The following is a 24,868-nucleotide window of genomic DNA, read 5'->3' as shown; positions in this document are numbered from 1 at the left end:
ATTTAAAGTAACAGAAACGAACATTTGAATGGATCTCGAGTAAAAAACATCCTCATAAAAACAAATGATTTAACTTTTGTTCTGTCAAAAAAATAAATATGATTTAACTTTTGCACGGGGTTTAGGTGTTATGTTTTTGTTTGAATCAGTATAAATTCAATTTCAACCTACAAGCTACGGTCAACCGTTAGTTATCTATCTTTTAAGTTTCTTATATTTTCGTAAAATTAAAATTCAAAAATAAAATAAAATAAGTCACTACGAAGAGATAAGATCTTCAACTTCTAATATTTCGGTTTACAAGTCGAAAATTAACTTTTAAATTTTTTATTTGTGACTTATAAACTCAGAAACTGAACCCCTACATGTAAATTTCCGTGAGAAGTATAATAAATCGAGCTCAAAGACCAAAAAGTAGTGTACATTTTTATTGATAAATTTGAAAATATGCGAGAATCGAACCTCACTAGACAACTAAAGATCATGTTGGACTATCCCTCACGTCCAATTTTTTATTTTTTTAACTTTAATTATTGTAAGTACGAGACTAAGAAGACATAACATGTAAAACAATGACAATAAATATAGGAAACCAGAAAAAAGGGACGGTTGTAGCCTGTAGGACATATTTAGGTAAAATGTCAGTTCTGCATAGACAAACATGGGGCAAATTGTTAAATTCTCCAGCCCTTTGGAAAGAACTGCTCACAGACAAAGCTCTCGTGGAAATGATTTCTTATTTAGGAACAATAATTTGCTAAACTTCAATTATATGTACATCTTCATGCACTGTCCATTTCACTGGACCTTGTTCAATTAATTTATGGACAACTCATCTGACCACAGGTCTATTAGGGGCTTTGCAATTTTATAGCACAAGGTTTTTTATATAAAATTAAAAATTAAATTGGTTGTTGGTGTACCTGTCAAATGTAATAAGTGGAAAATCTGTATTCTGTACTTCATTGAAGAGAGGCTCCAGCTACTCAGCTTATCAGCTATAATATCGATGAACAGGTCAAAAAAATGACCAAAATGTACAGAAATAAACTCAAACCTAGATGCAATGTTCAAATTTAGTACACTTGCACATTCACAAATTTAAAGCACAATTTGAGGAAAAAGTGGTTCAGAAGATGTGAACACTAAGAAGTAAGAACACTGGGCAAGCTGAAGGCTCAAGCCACTATGATCTTCGAGGATATAACGTAAAGAAGTTTCTGGCTAGTGTGCTCGCATAAGGCACTTCAGAAATCTGAAATAACTTGTGTTTTTCCACGTTTAAACCACATTTCCGTTCTTACAAAAGAATAGACTAAAGAACAAACGAATCACTAAAACATGGAATTATAGAGTTTGCCTGGTAGTACGAAGGAAATTAAGGGAGTACTAACATTGTTGATCTATATAGCCCCCTCTACCGCCATCTTTGTCTACTGGTATTCAGCCTTTCTATTGCAAGACCTTGTTGCTTGATTTAAACAAAGTATTGTGAACAAGCATGAGCAGCTCCTGCATGCCAATATTCACTCACTCGTGAATAAAGATCATTCCGTGTTTAATCTTCGATTCATTATCTACAACAGCCGGATTGCCGGAAGAGCCTTTTTTTTACATTATACTCCCTGCATAGAGCCATCATTTTCCCTTTAACCAACCTGCTCACCGATCAAATCAAGGCCTACCAGAAGAAATGACACCCCCTGGAAGAGCAAGAAATAGAAATGGATTCCTTGGGCAGACAAGAGGCTTCTGGCTGAAGCTGTCAAGAGTAGAAAAGCTAGTGCTAATTCTTTTGTGTATATCCTGTTGTGCTTTCTTTTCTTAGAGGCAATTTGCTCCAATTTAATTTCCTTCTCGATTTCCTCCCGCATTTCATTCAAATCAGGCTCTGAGTTGAATCTTAGAGGCTTCTCCTCTTTCTCAATCAAAGATATTAGATCACCTTCTGAGGAGCGCCCAGATTTCTTGGTAACTACCCATTCGTATGCACTTCCTAGTTGAAACAAACCAGATATCATGGCGTTGAACTTGGTTACTGACATTGTATTCTCAAATAAAAGGTAAGGGACGATGAAAGGAAATGATTTTGGGGCTGGGAGTATGTTAAGAAATGACATGGTCGCGGGAATATAGCACACAACCCATGATGGTAGAGTGGCCTCTGGTATAAACATCGTCATCGGAAGGATTATGCAAAACAGGGTGAAGGAATAAAATGGAAGGATTAGCTTTCTTAGCAGGAAGAAGAGGAAGATCATATTAAATTTTTTCCATAAGCTAATCTGCAGCAATCGAAAATAAAAAACCAATTCAATCACATAATAAATTAAAAACCATATAATTAAAACTGAATGCATCAGCTAAACAAGAACTCAATCAAAAAAACTGCCCTATGTGTGAAGAAAAGATTTGATAAGTTAATACCTTTGATCTGATGATATCAGGCAAACAGAGACGAAACAACTGCATTGGCCCAGAATGCCATCTGTGCTGTTGTTTCCTATAAGCCTCATAAGATTCGGGCAGTTCACATTGACACTGAAATTCATACATATTAAGAATAAAATGATCAACATACGGGACAATTTCCAGTAACACAGACCTAATTGCATGAAATGTAGTGATGACGTTAATATACCTCGACATCATTGAGGAAGATGAATTTCCATCCATGGAGATGAGCTCGGACAGCAATGTCCATGTCCTCAACTGTAGTCCTCTCCATCCACCCACCAGATTCTTCTAAAGCTTTGATTCTCCAAACACCAGCAGTTCCATTAAATCCAAAGAAGTTGAGCAAAATTCCATTCACCTGTTGCTCCACTTCAAAATGAAATGCCAAATTTATGTTTTGCAGCCTTGTCAAGAGGTTCTCATCCTTGTTCACAAACGACCATCTCGTCTGAACCAAACCTAACTCCTCATTATCCTATAAATAAAGGCTTACTCAGATACCATGAAAATTCAAAAACAGAGTTTGGTAAAAGAGTTACGTAAAATTCTCATTACAACTCCTGATTATTAAATAAAATTGTAAAGGCTGCTATTTACTAAATACATTCAAATATAAGATTTACCTAAACAATTTCTTGCCACATGTTAGAGAAATAACAAAAAAAAATGCTTATATAAAATTAACTCAATTAGGAATGCATCTGTTATAGTATGATTAGTATCATTCAGTTGTGCTTGTGCCACAAAAGAAGCAAGACATGATTAATACCTTGAAATATGGAACAGTCTGTTTAAGAAAGTCAGGGATGGGTTGAAAATCAGCATCAAAAATGGCGACAAACTCATAATCTTTCACATAGCTGCAGCTCATTGCAGACTTGAGATTACCAGCTTTATAACCCTCTCTGATCACACGATGCCTATACAAAATGTTAGCACCCTCGTGCTGCCACTTATGCACCTCATCCTTGATCAGCAATTGTGTAGTTGGATCGTCAGAGTCATCCAAAACTTGAATAAGCAATTTCGACTTTGGCCAATCCAAACAGCACACCGCAGCTATAGATTGCTGATAAACCTGAAACACAAAAATCCAAATCAAAACAAAGCCCACACATCTAACAAAAATTGAATTTGGCTGTCACAATTCAGACCAAAACTCACTCACCTCTCTTTCATTACACATGGGGATTTGGACAAGAACCATGGGGAAGTAACCCTTAGCACCATCACCAGCTTCAAGATCATCGACCCCGTGTTTTAAAACAGGCTTAATCTTCTTAAACTTGATCCAAAAACACCCTAAACACAGAATCAACCTATCCAAACTCTGGATAAGAAATAGTATTATACATGAATTGGCAAGAAACTGAAGAGGGGGAGCTAGATAATGACTCCTAAACATCACCCAATTTGAGTAAATCAAATCGAATGCATCTTTCACAACTGATGGCCTTGTCAAAGTGTATAAATACTGTAACTGAAGATCTGGCCCACCAAAATGCCACCCTCTAAAATAAGCAACTATTTCAAACCCTAACAATAAAACAGATAACAAAAGAAACACTTTTATACATGAATAAAACCTCGACTTAACAACTGGGCTTTCCGACTCATCAGAGTCAGTCCTCCCGGAGGCAACACGGCGGCGCACGGCAGCGGAGAGACTGAACAATGCGGTGGCGATTGAGGTCAAACAGCCTGCAGCTTTGTGGGCTTTAAGGAGAAGAACCCAAGTGAGCTGCTTAGCATTTTTATTCCGGCGAGATTTCGACCTGGGGTTGCCGGAAATCGAATTTCCGGTACCGTCCGGCAACAAAAAATCGTCGTCAGATGGGCCTTCGAGCTGCACCATGGCCCAGTTATTCGGATTCTCCATTTTCACAACCACCGGCGTTCCCCTGTGGGTTTCTTTGGCCCACCACTCGAACGTCGGCGCCATTTCTCAATATTTCTCCGACCCAGATGACAAAATCGACCCTAAATTTCAAGATTTCGAGATGGGGTTGTAAAAAATCGAAAATGTGAAGGACCCAGATGAATGATTTCGATGATTATGATCTCGTTTCTCGAGAATGAGAATTATTGCAGAGGATATGGACGCGTGTGAAGAAACTGAGAGCTATAGAGATAAAATATGTAAGTATAAATATGATTTGTTCGAGGGGATTTGAAAAGGGAAGGTTTTTAAATAAGGAATTCTTACAAGGATGGAGGTGGAAGATGAGTACAAAACAGCTTCATCCTCTTCAATTACAGCTGCAGAAAAACAACACTCTCTCACACACACTACACGCATTGTTTTTGCTTTTGTCTTTTTTATTTTTTATTGGAAAATAATACACTATATTTTTGTAATTTGAAAAAAGATTCTTAACATAAAAGTTATAACACGTTTTTCAGGTTTTGTTTCCATAATTTCATTATTTTCTTAAGAAAGTTTTTTGAGTTAATGTCACTTTATTTATGTATTTATCATAAGCTATTGTAAATTAAATTGATCGGATATTTTTCAAAACTTTTCTTCAATTTTCTTGTTTTTGTATTAAAACTTAGGATCTAATTTTTAAGAAAATAAAATTGATTATTAATTAATGAAAAAATGGGGTAAGGTGCGTGAATAAACTATTTTAAAATATTGTAACCGAAAAGTTCTTTATGAAAAGTAATATAATATATATTTATTTATAAACATCGTAAAGTGATATAAAAAAATAAAAAAGTTAGTCAGAGATGAAAGAGGAAGATCCAACTAAGAGCGTCAGCTATGGGTTGGGGTAAGGACCAAGTCTGGGTTTTCAGTGAAAAACAACATGCAGTGGCAGCGAAGTACGTTACATGTTCAAATTATTACACTCACCAACTTCAACTACTACTCCTGGAGTCCTGGTACGTTCTTTTTTTTCATTTTATTAACATTTTTCTCATAAACTTAATATAGAATATGCTTTGTTCTAAAAGTCGGTGATTAATCATGATTAATCACCGATTAATCCATGTTCCGAAGCTCAACGAAATGATTAAATATCCGATTAATCAGTTAATCATCCGATTAATCCCCGATTAATCCTTGTTCCGTGACTTTACCGATTAAGTCCGATTCCGGCTTTTTACAACACTGAGAATATGTTTGACCGTGTTTAAAATTCAGCTTTTAGATTTACAAGAAAGAAAAATTATCTATATTATTTATGTTAAAGGTTATAAGTCGATTTCTAAACTATAAATCATAATCATAGAAGTTGAAAATCCTATCTTTTTTATGATTTATTTTTATTTTTATAATTCAATTTTATAAATGTATAAGATCATTTAAAATTAATTTATAATGTTTATTATTATATTAATAACTTATACTTGATAAGTTACAAAAATTAAACACATAAATTTATAATATTAATTTTTTTCTTAAAATACAAGGCACTAAGCAAGTTACCACTGTTTATGTCATCTAGTTTTACATTTTTCACAAATATGAAAACAACTCAATTTTCTGTGCAATGAAGGGAAGTTTTTTCTGAGACCAGCTGAATGAGTCACTCCGCGATTTAAGGGACATGCATATGGTGCCTATCTCATCATCTTTATTGTGTTTCCTGATTAGAAGAAAAAATAGAGAACTATAACAAAAGTTGTTCCAGACTTGCCAAATATAAGCTCTATGGTTTTAGCTTATGTGTGTGTAATCATGTGGATGAACTGGATGACATGATGATGTGTTCGATCTTTTGTGACTAGATTGTAACTGGTCGTCTTCGGAGACTGTTTTGACATGCAAATCTTGCAATTATCGTATCATGTACCTAGTATTATTGCTCTATATCTTTGTTCTCGTTATATTATATACGTAATGCATGATTGTGATCTCTCCCACACGTCCAGTACAGTCCACACCCTATAGATTCAACTGGTTAATTATTTCCGCATATAATATTTTATCAATTCAAATTGTAAAATTCAATTAATTATATCAATGTTTTTTTTAAATTAGTATATATATGATTAATTATGCTAATATTATATTTATTTCATTTTTCCGATTAACATTTTAATTAATTTTCCGTGATTTCGTACTGATTACGATAATAGTCTCGTTTTACTTGTCTTATCTATCAGAAATTAGTCGTTTATGAAATTTTATTCCTAAAGACTAAGAAAAATACATAAATATAACTTTCTCAAAAATAATTACTTATTTATACATATAAGAAAATTATACATATATTAACGCTTAATTAATATTATATAAAATGTCAAATATTCTCAAATAAATTATTTTTCTTTATTAAATAAGACGGGCAAAATAGTTGCGTGTGCAGACAAAGATACAGCCACGTTCTTTCTGTTTTTTGTTTGAGTTCGGTGTTTGATTTAGACGGAACTGGGATGATGTGCGAGTTTAGATAGGAGGAAATTACTCAAAAATGAAAACTAAACCTTCTAGACTTGACTAGTGTTCTGCTAGTAGTGCGCTGTGCGCATTATTTTCGCACTGTCGTCTGTTTACAATCCGGAGTGTAAAGTGTTCATGAATAATAATTTTTGTAATTAGTTACAATTAACTAAAACTTACTGGACAATCAACTACGTAAAACTTACTGGATTGATTGTATGATAATGACTCCGAGTTTTTTTTATAAGAAACTCCGAGTCTTGTTGGTTATGTGTACAGTGTAAAACCTTAACTTGATGGTACTAAAGGTGATCATAGATTTTATTTTTTTTATATTAACCTATGGTTGGTAAAGTGTTACTGTAATTAAAATTTAATATATATTAAGGTAGTGACAGAAAGTTATCGACCTGATATATATATATAGAGTAGCACTCCATAGCATACCCTCTTATATGGAGTTACGTAGCACACTATTATAAATATATACATAATATATATTCTATTATATTTTTTATGAAATATAATTGCAAATTTTGATTATTAAACCGAAAACGAAGTTATACAATTTTTTTATTACAAAAATCATCTAAAATTATGCAATTTCTCAACATGATTCCATAACAGAATAATAATCATCCAGAATTATTCTGTTGTAGAATCAGTTTCAAAAATATACTTTTTTTAATCAAATTTTAAGTGTTAAATTACTTAAAATAGATTTATTTTATAGTATTTTATATTAGAATCACGTTTTATATGTATTCTATAACAGAATTTATAATAAAATTGATGATTTATAGTGGCACACTATGTAACTCCATATAAGGAGTCCCTCTCTGGAATGTTGACATATATATATATATATATATATATATATATATATATATATATATATATATATATTCTAATATGAAAGTGAAACCTTAAAGCAAATCACTATATTAAAAAATTGTGATGGTCTAATTTAAATATAAAAATCAAAAGAATATAATAACTTGCAAGAAAGCTACTCCAGGGAAAGTCTTACCTTAGCTGGTAATTACGCGTCCACTGATGATGGTCACAGATTTCACAGCTGGCCCAGCTACAAATTGATGCTTAATATCTGTCAGCGCCAGTTTACATCGCATAAGTTTATATGTATATTTTTATAAATTTAGAGACGGTATCTGAATTCAAAACGAAGGTGAAAAGATATTTGATTAAAATACAAAATAATAACTATAAATATATTCTCGATAATTTATATTCCATTCGGCTCAGTTTTATTACTATCTACTAGCAAAATCATGTTTTATTCCATTAAAGTAAGTAAATTTATGATTTTTAAAATATAAGTTTTCTTAAAGTTACTCTTGAATAATAATAACTCTTCTAAATAAATTGTCACAAGTCTACTTGATTAAAAATGTTTATCGATTTATGAATTTATCATAATCTATAGATTTAAATATTTAAAACCAGGACAATCAAAACGAAACGAAGTGAAATAGATAAAGCATAGTCGGTGGCTCGGCAAATGGTGGAACAAATAACATCTCTAATCATTGTGAGTAGTTAATTTCCAATAGGTGTCCTGCATATTGCTTTCGAAAGTCTACTGATTATGATTTGCGCCACTCATCTCAAGCTAAGCGTCCTTCTATTCTTTTTGTCAACGTAGAATTTCAACACATATTGCCTTCGACTCTTTCTGATAATAATTTGTTCTAATCCTGCCCATTAAGTATTAACACATGCATGCCATTCATTTTACGTTTGAGATTTAAAAAAAACAAGAGGTACATTTTAAATAAAACATAGATTATTTGTATCATAAAAACAATGAACTTTTATAACATAGCATGGGCAGCACTATCTAAATTCCACGGAAGATACAATGAATACACCTTTGAATATTTCGAGTCAAACCTTTGTCGGAGTAATCGAACATTAGTCAAATCAAATCCATTAATTGGTGAATTTGTTTAATGAATCTTATTTAGACCGAATAATATAGAAATAGACGGACCGGCGATTCGGCGATTCATTCTAGTTTCACATGACTAGGTTTGGGATGGAGTTTGTTTGTTTGTTGAGAAAGTAGTCTCCCACGTTCCACATGCATCCAGAAAACTTGGGTATAGTTTAGGTTGTCAATCAAGACGTCCCCAGCTTACAAAAGACCACGTCAGGTAGACCAAAGGCTTGTCTGAACATCTAATCATCCATATGTTTCATCTTATGCAGGTTCATGCATGGATATCCATTTGTTTTCTCTTTAAAAATAAAACTTGATATGAATTTATTTAAATATTACAAAAAATATAATACTCTTTCTGCTTCTGGACAGTTTATTGTTAGAGGACGGGGATTTATTACATATTTTAAAATTTCGATATAATATAATTTCGTAAATTATTTCAAAAATCTTTTTTTATGAATAAGAATTTAATATTTCAATATTTATAAAGAAAATAAAAATTAATTATGAAATTATATTTTATAAATCTTACAGCACGTGCCAATTAATATAAAAAAACTAGACCGTTTCGATTACTAATTGTTGTAACTAACATCATACAGAAAATTTCTGGTGATACAAAACTAGACCGTTTCTATGGTTGCCACAAGCAAACTCGAAATCTTAGTACTGATACAAGCTGCGAAAAGAATGACTTAAGTACATCTTCAGATATGGACAATTGATCCAAACAGAAAAATGAACGAACTTGCTTGTGTTTACTTTTTACCTTGCGGATTTGCAGCAATGTTTTAATAAAATTTACGTCACCCGAAATATTGAGACTAAAATGTTCACCCAAGTGAATGACTTTGCCAGACAGATATGTGAAACATGGACAAAACTGGGTAGAGTAACTATATCATTTCTTTTTCTGTTTCTTCACTACTAACTTGTGAACCCATTTCTTTTCCTGTAAATGGCATAAAGATCACTGGAGATGGCTACTGTGCTTGAAGATACAGCTAGTAGCATCATTACCCAAGGTATAAGTTTATCCTTCTTCACTCCATTTCCATTAGTATCTCTGCAACGTACAAATAAAGTCAAATTACTAAAATGTGTCTGTTTTAGGACATAACTTTAAGGCTCTTTTGTGTGTGTTGGGGGGGGGGGGGGGGGGGGGGGGGTTTAAGTGATTTGACTGGATCTGTACCACAGGACAATCATAAACACAAGCATTGAAATCACTCTTGCAGGAAACTTCTTTTATTGAAATGCAGGTGCTCTTTTATATTCAATTAATGATGACCATAAATTAATTAAACAGCTGGTAGATGAGAGCTAAATAAAATAAGGGTCTTTCTAGTTTGTGCCCATGAGCACACACTAACAACTACTTTTTTCTTAGGTGGAAGATTTTGATTGGTGAAGATTTTTGTGCATGCAAGGGGGCCATCATTATTAATAGGGATTGAAGCCAATAGAAAACCGTCATCTAACTAAAAATGGTTGTTAGTGTGTGCCCGCACATACTAGAAAATCCGATAAAATAAATTTAAATATTATGATAAATTATACAACTTGTCTTACCTAAGAGCAACTGCCGCCGGGAAAATGTAACCTACTGCTACAGTAGCTGTGGCACCCGTAAACTGGAATGCGTCCCATATGCTGGGCACAAAATTTGCTCCCATGTAAATGAAGCCCATGAGAGCAGTTGTCACTGAGAAGAACCTTTGATTGTCAAATATGAGAGGAATAGCATGAGGGAATATGAGGCCATCTAGGTTGAGACGGAGTGAATAAAAGACAATTGGGAACACAAGCATCACGTGGATGCCGTAGCTCATTCTCACTAAATCGTTAAGCATTGAGCCATATGGAATCCCCAAATCGCCATCAAAATTTGCAAGTATATCATCCAAAGTTTGATCTCCGAACAGAACGAACCCAAAGAAGCTAGTTGTAATATATACAGATGAACAGAAAACAATTGACGTCTTCACTATAGACTTCATTTTCGTCGGGTCATTTAGTTCATTCTGGATGGGGTGAACTACAAAATGAAATAGAAAAGTGTTCTATTAATTACCAAAAAGTATTCATATCCTGTGTTATTATTGTAGTCAGTATTGTAACGTCCAAAATTTTGAAAGCAGATATAGAGAAAAGGACACAAAAATAATAATAATAATAATCTCATCTCTGGAAGATTTATGAAAGTGTCTACAATCTTACACCTCCAATCAACATGGTATCTTGAGTCTTCTCAACCAATCTCTAGATTGTGTTGAGCACTAAGAAAAAAATAAATTTCTATTTTCTGTGCAAGTTAGCTTTATATAAATGATTGATTTTGCACGCATTAATTGGCCATTAAGCCCTTATAATGTCCTAGCATAAAACAACCAAAAGGACACAGTGACAAACATTTCTAGAGGTCATTGATGGCATGTTATTTTATTATCAAAAATAGAAAAAGAAACTAACATCTAGACAATTAGAAAATACCCTCTCGGGTATCAAGTCTAGCAATCATATTTTTTAACTTTTTTTTACTACAGTAGGACATTCCAACATCAAATACTGGTATTAATGAGGAACGGGAAGGAAATAAAACGAGTCTTTTATTTTTATTAGCAAATAGCTTACTCCTATTCAGTGTGACGAAATTAATGTATTTTCATATATGTTTTATGTGGGGCTAGTAGTTTATTAATATGTAGTAATCACTATAATAAGCCCAATTCTTATTGGACCGTAGTCCATTAGGTTATTTAATTTGGTATATTATTCTTTATATATAATGATGTAATCCCCAACATTATAATCTTAGACATCATTATTGGAATATCTTTGATTGGATCTCTTTTCATGGGCTGAGATTCATAGTTTTCTCAGGAAAACCTTGAGGGTAGTGGGTGTTATTCGGCTAATCCACCCATCTTTTATCTTATCATATACTCCCTCCGTCCCTTTTTAGTTGTCACCTTTGGTTTTGTGCCGGTCAAATTGACCAAAGTTTGAGTGAGATTTATTAATATTTTATCAATTGAAAAAATAAAAAAGAATATGTCACCGGAAATAACTTTTAATCTACTTTAATATGCAAATTTCAGTTTTTAAAAATAATGAAAGAATGATTTATAATCTCTGGTCAAAGATTAGTCAATTTGACCAACAAAAATAAAAACATGACAACTAAAAAGGGACGGACGGAGGGAGTATCATCTATTACCAAATCTCTCCTGCCTCAGGTTTGGTTAGAAACCGAATGACCACAGACATTATATTGTATAATACAGACCTAAATCATAACTATGGTCAAGAAGAGGTGTATGATTAACGAAACAAATGGAAACTGCAACAGATACAGGGTTTCAAACTTACTGTTGTGGTGACAGATATAAGCAGTCACGAGTATAGGAACAGTAGTAAATAGCTTCCAGAAAGATGCTTGATCATCGAGTTGAGGCAGCAAACGTGGCATACCAATGCTTCCATTCATTAATTTCAATATTGCAACTCCAGCTGTTATTACCACAAAGACAACGGCCAATCCTACCGATAAAGCTGAAGTGTATCTCAGCGAATCTAGCAAACACCAAAAAGTAAGTTATCATTACTTATTTATACATAATAAGCAGAGTGATAACATCACTAAAGTGACTGCATAATAATACGCTATTAGTAGAAACAAGATATTCTCTCGTTTTAAATATCTGAACTATCTTTGCAACATACTTATTCTGGAAAAAAACTGATACTGTTTCAGTTACAAGACTAATTGAGTTATAGGCATTCTATTGTCTACTAGGTTCAAGTAAAGCTTGATTATCAACACAACTAAGCCTTTTGTAAAGATTGTCATTCTATAGTACACATAATCTCCCTGCACGATGCAATTAAATATGTCTGTCAAATTTCTTTTGCAACAAGGTAATGTACTCGCTCGATTAAAAAATACGTATTCCTACTGAGTGTTTTGCGGTAGAGTTAAACAGTTGATTTCTATTAAAGCCCCGTGCACAGGAAAGGTTTTAAACAGTCCAATCAAATCACACCATCTCAGTGTATTAAAGCTCAATTTTCTAATGGCGAGATACTCGATATTGCTGAGACTCTAAATTGCATAACATTGACTGAAAAGATTGTCATTAGTAATATGTACATGACTCACCTACACGCTTGAATGATATGAGAGGAGCGAACACAAAAACAGTGGTGAAAATTAGTACAGAAGAACGTGCTGTCCACCACCGATCACCAAACCATTCTTGCATCAAACCAGGATGTTGTACATCATCTGAAACCGTCCCTGATAGAACATCACCTACAATCAAGTGACAGACAGTTTCAACATCACTACCATAAGAAATACACTATATCCAATCCGGCTCCAAATTTCATAACAATACTACAAACCAAATTTACAAAAGAAACTTGCACACAATCCCCAACATACTTTACTACTTACCTCTCCACTGAATAGTTCTTCTCAGAATTCACTAAATAAAGATCGGTTTTTCTAGTGTGTGCCCATGGGCACATGCTAAGCGCGGAATTTGATAAGGTTGAGAGATTTTGATTGGTTCTCAGAGCAAATCCAATAGGTTACCTAAACTTGCTCCTAAACTCACATTTAGGTCATGTACTAAAAAAACGCACTCCAACACTCTCCTAGTGGTTACTTAAATCACTAGCACAACCTCAAATCTCTTAGCCATTACCTATTTATAAGTAACCCCTAGCCATTACCTATTTAATATTCATGAATAAAATAATCATCTCTCTCCTTCTTTCTTTGTCTTCTCCCTCCATTTCCCCTTCTCTCTCTCTCAAATTTATTATTAGAACAATCTTAGGAGAACAAACATAGGGATTGCTATTGGAGTTGACACTAAAAATAAATTACCTAATTACCTAAATTACTAAGACTCACTAGGATTCATTATTTTATATTATTTATAGGTAATGAGATAAGTAACCTACTGGACTTGCTCTCATATCTTAATAATGGTGAACCCCCCTACAAATACACCAACCACACCAATCAAAATCTCCCAAACATATCAAATTCCGCGCTTAGCATGTGAACCGAATAAAGATTATGTGCTTTCTTATTTATGGAATGACCACTTCATTCCTACACTACAAAATAGCCAGTAATTATATAACTCATATACGCAATACAGTACATTTACAAATTTCAACTAATTTACAGCAGCATTCCTATATCTTGATATCAGTCCACATAATCAACAAGCCACTTAGCGAAACTAGAAATTCGACTCGTATCGACTTGCAAGTACATATCCAGATATTCAAAAATCCTTATCCAGTTTTTAACTATTCATAAATTCAATGAAAATAGGAAAATGCTAGGTACCCAAAAATTGTTCCCAATTTTTCCCCCTCAAATCCTAGTTGGCAACTTCTATGCACATATATCATCCAATTAAAATTAGCCATCTGTTTGCCACGTATTTGGGGGAAAAAAATTGGGTACGTAGCATTACTCGCGAAAATAATTCACAATTCAACAAACAGAATAAAAATTACCTAAGAAACAAAAGTGAACTACCATCATCCAACCATACCAATAATAATCATGTAAGCAATAAGCATGCCGAGATTATTGACGACGATACAGATCTGCAGCAACGTCCTTCCCACACCTCCGAACGCATCTCCCACCAGCGCAGAATACGACGTCACTCTCGCAGCTCGAGTGAATCGCAAAATCAAATCTATCGACGATTCCGTTAAAAATCCGACGAGAACAATAACGATCAGTCCAGGAATCATGCCGAGCTGCTTTAGAGTGGCCGGCAAGGCCATGATTCCGGCGCCGACGATCGTGGTGGAGAGGTTGAAAACGGCGCCGTAGAAAGAGGCGCCGGACTGGACGTCGGAGTCATCGTCTTTCTGGGGGAGGAGCGGCGTCGTTTTGGGGCTCCGGCGAGATTTTCGATCGGAGGTGGGCATTTGATTCGCTGCTTTGTAAATATGATTTTTCATTATGTGTTTTTATATGTTGAGTGGGTCCTGGTGACAGTCTGGTCTGGTTGCGGACACGAAGTCACCGAACGTGCGCGCGAGTGAATAGGGGTTGCAAAAGAGGGTTTTATCAGTTAATTTAGTTGGAGGCGGAGATTTTGGAGAAAATTAGACATGTATGTTTGGATAACTGGAATATATTGTTCGAATTTGAATCGGCAAATGCTATGTGAATATAAAAAGTATATAAAAGATGTTTTTGAACATAATGATGTATTAATTTGATTGATTATAATCGGTTGCAGATTTAGAATTCGAATTTTATGATGGACATCCAACAAATTTTTCAGAAAATATTTACTCCCTCCGTCTCAATTTATAGATCTATTTTGAATCAACACGTATATTAAGAAAATAGTTGGTTAGATAAAATCTTATTATCATTAATTTGTACATTGATATGAGAGAAAAGATTTGAGTTTCAAAAAAATCACAATAAATATAGGGATTTAGTGTATTGAAAAATGAGAATAATGTTAGTTTCAAAAAAATCATAATTAGTATAGAGATAAATTTGTATTGAAAGAGGAGAGGGACAAGTATTTTAGGACAAAGTTTTTTTCTAAAAGGGACCTATAAATTTAGACGGAGGGAGTATAATCTTACAACGACGTTCTGTTTAATTTGTAGGGTGCGTTATAATTTTATAAATTTTAGGTGAAAAATATTTAAAACATTATGTAGGACACTCCACGTGTTTATTCTTAAATCTCATGATTATACTGGATATCAGTTTTTAATTCTAAAAAATTAAGATGCATATTAAATTAAACACATATTGTCTCCGGTGAAGTGAAATAAGTTAAAACAGCTATCATAAATTAGAATATATAAAATTGTTTTAGATTAAATTATTGCTATAATTTGTAATAAAAAATTTATTTTAAATGATAAAACAATCCTATATTTTCAATAATTGATTTCAAATTTAAATAACTTTCAGATATATCTCACTTTCAATATAAATTTAGTTAATTTTCAAAAATCCCACTCTCGAGATTTTTGTGTGTTATTATGCATTTTATAATTTTAGCAATTATAACTTTATTGACCTGAAAATTGGTATGGTATTAAAATTTCATTTATAAACACTTAAAAATTTCATTTTATCGTGAACGATCAGTTTCTAAATGCGACTAGTTTTCAAGCAAACTGTAATTATGAAGTACTATATACGTCAAAGTAGTTAAATTAAAAAGAACCTGATTAGATAAAGAAAACAAATCATGAATCGATGAAGACACTTTGAACCAATCAGAATTAAGAATGTGCAACGGTAAAGTCAGAAGAAATCAAGAATTGAGAGAAACAGTTAAATCAAAAGAACCAAGAATTGCAATATATTGTGTTCTAAATTTTTTTAAATCAAAACTGAGCCATATAGATCTAACCATTCTGAACACATACGTTTGGTTGATCCCTTCAAATTTCAAATTCTCCGAGCTAAACAAGATTAATCCTTTTAATCCCAATCCCTCGTCTTTGTTTATCAAACAAATCTTCCACCAAGGAGTACGATGACTAGGCGATGTTGCTACATGATTATTGATTGATGATTTAACATGTTTTTTCTTTAACTTTTTGTTTTTATGAATGTTTGTTGTGTGTATTTACACCACAACAAAAATACGCTTTCTTAAACTTTTGAAAATTTACTATAATATTGATTTTGTTGGGTTATAAGTATTAGGTGTAAGCATGAATATTGATACTCTTGAATTCATGTATCTGCTACTTGTTATTTTTTCTCGATCATTCTTTTATGAAAAGTTTAAGATTAGTATTGTAGTTGTTTTGATTATTTGTTATAGTCTTTTGGAGCCTATATTTTATTCGATTTTCTTGGTTAAAAGTTTAAGTTTCTTGTGCTCTAACTCTTGCTAGTTCACACCTTAAGATCATTATTCTGAATTTGTTTTGTGATCACTTGTTGTTTCTTTTCATCCAATTTCTCCAATGCAATGTGTGAATTTTGTCAATGTTGATTCATTGGGATAGTTCGTGTACGTTCCAATTCTAACTCTTTTTGTCTTTTTGATTTTTCTAGAAGATGAGATAGTTCGTGAGATTTAGTTAATCTTTTTTTGTATACTACGTGCATGATATGTTGTCTTTTTTCAAATTTATTTCGAGCCACAAGTTTATTTGTGTTTCCGAGCTTGTAAGGGTTAGAGTTTGCATATCATTATTGTTGGTGACAATAACGAGTAATTCTCTCGCATGGTTTAAGGTTTGTTTTGTAAAATTGGTGCCAACTTTTATTTTGTTTAACTGGCTTTAATAGTAGTTAGTAGTTAATGATTACTTTAATTTTGGCTATATTAAATCGCTAGTTGACTTGCTTGAATGGTGCTGATTTTTGAATTTTATTTGACTTGCTTGATTTGTGCTGATTTCTGAATTTGTTTTGTTTCTCGAGTAATTACTAATAAATATATGTTCTTAATGTTTATTCCTCACTGATTAGACTTTAATGCAATTCATTAGCTGATGTATACTTATTTACAGTCTTGATTAGTGGTCTTTATTTGTACCATTTATTGGTGGCCATAATTGATCGCGTAGATTCTTGGCCTGATAACGGCAATTTGGTGCCATTTTGTTGGCTTGCTTATTATATTTAATTTGTTACTTAAAATTTCGGTTTTTTTGAAGTTTAGAGTTTTATATTTCAATATTTTTTAATTCTTATATTATTAATTTTATTCCTAGTAATTACTTATCTTGTTATATATCTAGCCAAAGGGTCTCCCTTTGGTTAGATATATGTTTTCTATTTTCTTTCTTATATTATCTTCTTTTTGTCGTATTATTTTATATCTACTTCTATATATTAAATGGCAACAAAGGGCAAAAAGAGCAAATAAATTGGTGGTGAAATGTCCACTATATCCTTTTATTATATGTAATTACAAAATTACCAAAAGGTTCATTTATTACATTTAATATATTAAATATCAATAATTAATGCATTGACATAATAATTATTCATTTTAATCACACTTATCACTTATTTATGACCATTCATTACAAGAATAAAATATTAAATGCTAATGGAGTTAGTTAATTAGTTAATTTACACAAAATAAATCTGTGTGAATTAAACTTGTAACATTTAAAATAAATCTCATGTAAATTCAACAATCATAATACTTAATAAGATCCTCATATTCCCATTTTATTTTTAAAAAATTATATTATTTTTTTTGCATGTGCGGATATTTCGAATTATTTTCAATTATAATTTTTTTTTGCATATGCGGATACCTTGAATTAAAGATTTCCATTTTCATAGCATGATTTCGAACTTTCGATTTTTTGATGTATAATCCAAGTTGTCCCGATTTTGCCTCGAGTTTTATTGGAGTTAAGGCTCAAGTTATATCCAACTAATATATTCAACTCGAAATGTAGGTACTCAACCGAGTTACGAGTCAAGTCGGACAAATTTAAAATTATTTTCTAAAAACTAATTATTAAACAAATAATCACATATAAATTGTTAAAAAAACAAATCGATTTTGCCTCGAGTTATGATTGACTCACATAAATATGCTTTTATACGTGCATGTCTCTCGGTGTTCACATGAACATATTAATTCAATTAATTTAACTATCTTACCATTTCATGGGTTAGCTATATAATTGACGCGAATCATACCTATAATATTTTACCATTTGTACACACATTCGACTATGTTTCGATTGAATAACACACTGATAAATAATTCTGTAAACATCTTTCACATGCGAAATCTATCGTGCCAATCTCACTTATATGAAAATTTGTTTGGTATGCTGAATCAGTTATCATAGATATTTTTATTTTATTTTGAAAGAAAAATTATATTTAAAAATTTAATAAAATTAATATACTAAAAATAAACAATATAACATATAATTTATAATTAATAGGCCCGTGCCTCGCACGGGCTTTTACGCTAGTTTATCATTTCATTCACTTTCACTATCTTTTAATAAACTATATTGATTTTAATTATTAAATTTATTATTATTATTTTCTTGTTATTAATGATTCGTATTTGTTCCAGATAGTGTGGTCTTTCAAGTTGAGACGTTTTCTTTTCGGACATTAAGATCTTATTGTCTAAACTTCCGGAGACATTTTCATGTTTTTCGGTTAGATGATAAACTTTTTTGAAGGAAAGAAACTCCTCGGAGTATTGACGTATATCGATGCGAGCAAGTGTACATTCTGTCAAAAAAAACAACAACAAGAATGTGCAACAGTAAAGTCAGAAGAAATCAAGAATTGCGAGAAACAGTTAAATCAAAAGAACCTGATTACACAAAGAAAACAAATTATGAATCGACGAAACTATGAAATCGGTCAGAATCAAGAATGCACGGGCGGAAGAAATCAAGACTTAAAAACAATATATGTTATCTAAAATCATCATCTCTAACTTCATCCATCTTTTATTTTTTAAACATAAAACAAATTATAATATCATTTAATTTTATCACAAAATATGAAAATACGTTTAAAAGTCAAATTTATATTTATGAAATCAAATATATCAGTATTTCATTTCATTAAACCTATAAAAGTTATTATTTATACAAATTCATGTCACGGAGTTTCAATATTACATTCTTTTCAAAGACTTGGTAAGAGAAAATTAATATTGCAATTTAATTTGCTTCTAAGGTTAAGAATATACGCCATGCAATTCTATAACACAAAGTGTTCACATTTACAAAATTTGTTAATCTTTCATGGAAAACAGACAATTAAATAATAATATAATGAGGATAGAGGAGAACGCTCTAAATTTTATTAATTTTAGTTTATTAACAATGAAAAATCCTAATGAGATTTCTCCTAGATCAAACCATAAATTAACTCCAAAATTTTTAAATATTACATAATTTTAAAATATTTTATAAAAATATCAAATTTTTGAATTTTTTTGCAAAAATATTGTATAGAACCCGTTGCAACCGCAACCATATTTGCAACACGTGCGGGGTTAATTAACTAAAGTTGCATCTGGTTGCAGATTGTATTTTTGTAATTATATTTTTAAAAATTAGTATTTTTGTTATTTCTTTTTAAAAGAGAGTGAATTAAAAAAAACTTAGAAAAAGTTGTATTTTTATAAATTCTCCAGAAAAAAATCAGTTGTTACAAGTCCAATCAAATATACGTGAGAGCTTGGGCACTATATCCAACAAGAAAATCAACTGTGCAAAATAGTCCGATCAAGTACATGAGAGCTTGGGCTCTAAATCTTGTCCGGCCCAGTTCAAGCCATCCTCAAATTTGAAATATACACAGAGTCCATGCTTTTTTTACAGAACTCAAAGGAAACATTTATACTAGTGATATTCCAAAGTATAATTTCATAAATAATTTTAATATTTTTTCTCAACAATTTAAATTTTAAAAATAAATTATATTTATAATATATATATATATATATATATATATATATATATATATATAAAAAAATATGTATCAAACAGTGAAGAAAAATTATTAGAAAACAAGAGGAATAGAAGGAGTAATAATTATTATAGCTAATATCTTATTTAAAATCTTAATAATAATATAATATTGATTAAATATTTATGTATATTTATATTTTAATTTTAAAGTGATTGGATTCGAATAGAATACATTTTTATTTCAATTTGCAAATAATGAACTATATTAAAATACATCTAAATAATTAATTTTATTCATATATCTAATGGTCAAATTTTTTCTAATAATAAAGTCTTTTTAAGTGATTTAAGTATCAATAAATCGGAATTTTGTTTAATATTGAAACATATTTTAATATTAACACACTTTAAGTCAATTCTAATTATATTTATTTTTTTCTAAGAATATTAATATTATTTTAATATAAGATGTAAAATATATTGATAGATTTTATAATTTGCTTTATAAAACTTGCACGTATCTTTTTGAAAAATATATTTTTCAATTTTACCAATTCCGTGTTTCGCATATTTCCCTGTATCAAAGCCAAAAACAAAAGGAAAATGAGCATATTTACCAAAAAATTCAGCGTGACATCAGTCACGGGAGCGTGTAATGAGCAAGCGACAAACCACAACTACATTATTTATTATATTAACGTATACGAAAACAAAAAGTATGTGGCAAGTTCAGCTGCTCTGCTGGCCTGGCCCCTCTCTCTCGGCGAGATCTCTCTCCCTCTCTCCTTATAAAGTATACGTATCTAACCAGCACAGCAAATTCAAACGCCAGCCAGGACTTAGAGAGAGAAACAATACACGCCGAACACATCAACACAATCACTCCATTATATACACACACGTATATCTAATTCAATTTTCTTCTACAGAGAAATCTATCTCCGTCCGTACGCCGACGTCGTTCCGGCAGGTCGTCTCCGTCGCCGTTTCTTCCTCCGCCGCATTGTCTATCAATGGAGGAACATTTGCTGTACGGATCGATTCTGGCGGCGTTGCTAGGGTTTGTTCTGGCGTACGCTTTGTTTTTTAGGCGAAACGGCGGCGTTTGCGAGGCCGAGAAAAGCGCTAATACGACTACCGCCGTTGCACGAGAATGCGGATCTAGAAACGGCGACGGAGATGACGCCGATGTCATAATTGTCGGCGCCGGCGTTGCCGGCGCCGCGCTCGCTCACACACTTGGCAAGGTATAAATATAATCACAATCGCTCTCTATCGAGAACAGTTTCAGCTTAAATAATTGTGCGCACTTTTCGACCTTCGTATTACATTGTTCTGCAAAATTTTATAATTCGAAACGCTTATAAAACATTGTTAGTATTGTTATATAATTAAAATTTTGTGATTCAAAAGATAAACAGGCCTAAAATTTTGAGACTATGCAAATGTTTCCACTGTTGAGTGTTGATGATCAAGTAGACAATTGTATTGCGAAATTGAATTGAGAAACTGTAAATGAGTAGCCATGTATTTGTGTGCGTGATTTAAATAATGAAATCAATAAATTATATCCAAGTTTTTATGTATATGTGAGATCTGGTTTGTTAGATGAAGTTTTAGACTTGTAGGTTGAATGAGGACAATGTGAAGTTTAGAAAGCTTCGTTTTTATTGAATTGTTCTTGTTTGCTCTACCATCAGTTTTTATGCAAGTTGTTGTTTGATAGTGAATGATCTTTTAAGTTGAAAAATAATTGAAAGTTAATTATTGGGTGACTGCATTGACGAAGACAACTGTATGTATATTGCTTGTCAATTTGTCATGCTTAAATTTTGTCCTGCTTTTTATAATTTTGTATTGGGGAACTCAATTGTTCGGTCAATTTGTTTATATTTTTTCTCATGGCTTTTGTTTGTTTCTTTATATACAATGATTTTATTTTATCAGTGAAGTTTGACTAGTTGAATTATATGAGAGATGTTCTTTAGATGTCTTTAATTTTTTTTATCCTGTGGTCTGTCGTAGGATGGGCGTCGGGTACGTGTAATTGAAAGAGACTTGACAGAGCCTGATAGGATCGTTGGAGAACTTCTACAACCAGGTGGCTACCTGAAGTTGATTGAATTAGGACTGGAAGGTATACCAAATTTTATTTGATTATTAGCTATCAAAGCTGGATTTATTGAACATTGATTTGATCAGTAGATTCTTCTTCATCAAGACATGCTATTGTTTGCCCTGCAGATTGTGTGGAGGAAATTGATGCTCAACGAGTGTTTGGTTATGCTCTTTTCAAGGACGGAAAGAGTACTAGACTCTCTTATCCTTTAGAGAAATTTCACTCTGATGTGTCTGGTAGAAGCTTTCACAATGGACGGTTTATCCAAAGAATGCGGGAAAAGGCTGCAGCTCTTCCCAAGTACATATCTTTGTCTCGTTTACACCCTCCCTTCCCCCATAATGTCAGGAAGTTTGCTACATATTATATGAAATAAGAGGATTCACAGGGATTATGAAGACAACCCCCCCTCCTGATATCCATTGAGAAAGTTGCATTAAAAGAAGATTGTATTTAGTATTACATCGAAAATGATAGTAAATGGTTACTGTTTATTTTTTTGTAGTGTTCAACTGGAGCAAGGAACTGTCACATCTCTGCTTGAAGAAAATGGAACTATCAAAGGTGTACAATACAAGACAAAAACTGGTGAAGAAATGAGTGCATATGCTCCATTAACTATTGTCTGCGATGGATGCTTTTCAAACTTGCGACGAAATCTTTGCAGCCCAAAGGTGAAAACATTATACTCTGAATGCTACATGCTACTAGTATCAAACAAATTTAGATTACATCTACTTTCATGACTGTTCATTCACAGGAACGTTTATCTTCTGCAGGTGGAAGTGCCATCTAGTTTTGTTGGTTTGATCCTGGAGAATTGCCAACTACCACATGCAAACCATGGGCATGTTATCTTAGCAGACCCATCACCTATCTTATTTTATCCAATCAGTAGCACAGAAATTCGTTGCTTGGTTGATGTTCCTGGTCAAAAGGTGCCTTCAGTCTCAAACGGCCAAATGGCCACATATTTGAAGACTGTCGTTGCTCCTCAGGTATCTGTCAATTTCTTTCTTTTGTATTTGTATCATTTATCTACGAACTGTGAAATTACAGCCAAATCGTGCAATTATATTTCAACCTGATAGCAAACATGACTCGTATGTTCCACATTTTCAGATTCCTCCAGAGCTTCATGATGCCTTCATTGCTACAGTTGATAAAGGAAAAATAAGGACAATGTCAAACAGAAGCATGCCGGCTGCTCCTCATCCTACTCCTGGGGCATTGCTTATGGGAGATGCATTTAACATGCGCCATCCATTAACTGGTGGCGGTATGACTGTTGCCCTTTCTGATATTGTTGTCCTACGCAATCTTCTAAGACCTCTCACTGACATGAACGACGCTTCTACTTTATGCAAATATCTTGAATCGTTTTATACATTGCGCAAGGTGAGTCTTGCTAGCAATCAAACTTGCAGTAGTGCCTACAATATTATCACTTGTTAAATAATATAATGTTCTTGAAGTTAAATCTGAAATTCAACCAAACAAATCTCATTGTACTCTAATGCTTCTATCAACAGCCTGTGGCATCCACCATCAACACACTAGCTGGTGCTCTGTACAAGGTATTCTGTGCCTCCCCTGATCAAGCAAGGAAGGAAATGCGTGAGGCCTGCTTTGACTATCTTAGCCTTGGAGGTGTTTTCTCAGAAGGACCAGTATCCTTGCTGTCTGGTTTAAATCCTCGCCCATTAAGCTTGGTTGTCCATTTCTTTGCTGTGGCAATATTTGGTGTAGGCCGCTTGTTACTGCCGTTCCCTTCACCTAAACGGATGTGGGTTGGAGCTAGATTGATCTCCGTGAGTGCCTACTAAATTATATTATGTTCCTTCTCCTTTCATCATTTTTCTATTAAGCTGCACTGTTTCACATGGTATCTAAACTTTTGAGTCTGTGTTGTATTGACAGAGTGCATCAGGGATCATTTTCCCCATAATCAAGGCAGAAGGAGTTAGGCAGATGTTCTTCCCTGCAACAGTACCTGCGTATTACAGAGCACCTCCATCTTGTTGACGCTAAAAAGTTCTGATCTGAATGCAACTAAAGATATCAACAATCTTTTCTGTGTTTCTTAAGGTTGTTTTCTTTTCAGTTTCTTCTCTAATGAGCATGTGTAAAGTCCAAGTTAAATGCAAATTTTGTCCTATTGGTTTCTTGATTTGTTGGACAAGAACAATCTCACGCTTCTGTTTATGAGTAGAGTTTCTGCTCATGATCTTTAGCTCATGGTGTTCTCATCCTTCAGAGGAGTAACAGTTAACTGCGCACAAGTCTTAATTAAGGAAATGTGGGCTCTTGGCGTTGGGTTCCATTTTTAATAGGGTTCTCGTTTGAATTTGCGCAGGAAAGACCCAGATATATCTGGGCCTCATTACTTAAAGAATAAGAAGTTCCAAGAAAATTTCTAAACTATATCAACTAAACAAAAGTAAATAAACAAAAGGCGACTTTGTTTATTAAAAGACTG

General features: G+C 32.8%; 3 protein-coding genes across 3 annotated transcripts; 1 reads left to right on the top strand and 2 right to left on the bottom strand.

Annotated features, from left to right (window-relative positions):
* Positions 1 to 1,254: 1,254 nt before the first annotated feature.
* Positions 1,255 to 4,739, bottom strand: LOC108219250 (probable xyloglucan glycosyltransferase 12). Its single transcript, XM_017392584.2, has 5 exons — positions 3,626 to 4,739; positions 3,227 to 3,535; positions 2,642 to 2,932; positions 2,428 to 2,541; positions 1,255 to 2,285 (listed from the first exon to the last, which is right to left on the bottom strand). The coding sequence occupies exons 1-5, from the start codon at positions 4,397 to 4,399 to the stop codon at positions 1,650 to 1,652; spliced, it is 2,124 nt and encodes a 707-aa protein (XP_017248073.1). The 5' UTR covers positions 4,400 to 4,739; the 3' UTR covers positions 1,255 to 1,649.
* A 4,627-nt stretch (positions 4,740 to 9,366) lies between these two features.
* Positions 9,367 to 14,921, bottom strand: LOC108215984 (amino acid transporter AVT6B). The gene is made up of 5 exons (XM_017388628.2): positions 14,399 to 14,921; positions 12,979 to 13,131; positions 12,189 to 12,392; positions 10,389 to 10,854; positions 9,367 to 9,882 (listed from the first exon to the last, which is right to left on the bottom strand). Exons 1-5 carry the CDS (start codon positions 14,817 to 14,819, stop codon positions 9,744 to 9,746), a joined length of 1,383 nt encoding a protein of 460 aa, XP_017244117.1. The 5' UTR covers positions 14,820 to 14,921; the 3' UTR covers positions 9,367 to 9,743.
* A 6,172-nt stretch (positions 14,922 to 21,093) lies between these two features.
* LOC108219323 (squalene monooxygenase SE2) lies at positions 21,094 to 24,559 on the top strand. Its single transcript, XM_017392706.2, has 8 exons — positions 21,094 to 21,517; positions 22,296 to 22,407; positions 22,515 to 22,689; positions 22,895 to 23,063; positions 23,169 to 23,387; positions 23,512 to 23,787; positions 23,922 to 24,200; positions 24,310 to 24,559. The coding sequence occupies exons 1-8, from the start codon at positions 21,284 to 21,286 to the stop codon at positions 24,412 to 24,414; spliced, it is 1,569 nt and encodes a 522-aa protein (XP_017248195.1). The 5' UTR covers positions 21,094 to 21,283; the 3' UTR covers positions 24,415 to 24,559.
* Positions 24,560 to 24,868: the final 309 nt, after the last annotated feature.

The sequence above is a fragment of the Daucus carota genome, chromosome 4 (genome assembly GCF_001625215.2).
Source record: "Daucus carota subsp. sativus chromosome 4, DH1 v3.0, whole genome shotgun sequence".
In the NCBI taxonomy this organism is placed as follows: Eukaryota; Viridiplantae; Streptophyta; class Magnoliopsida; order Apiales; family Apiaceae; genus Daucus; species Daucus carota.
This window is presented reverse-complemented; position numbering and strand designations above follow the sequence as displayed.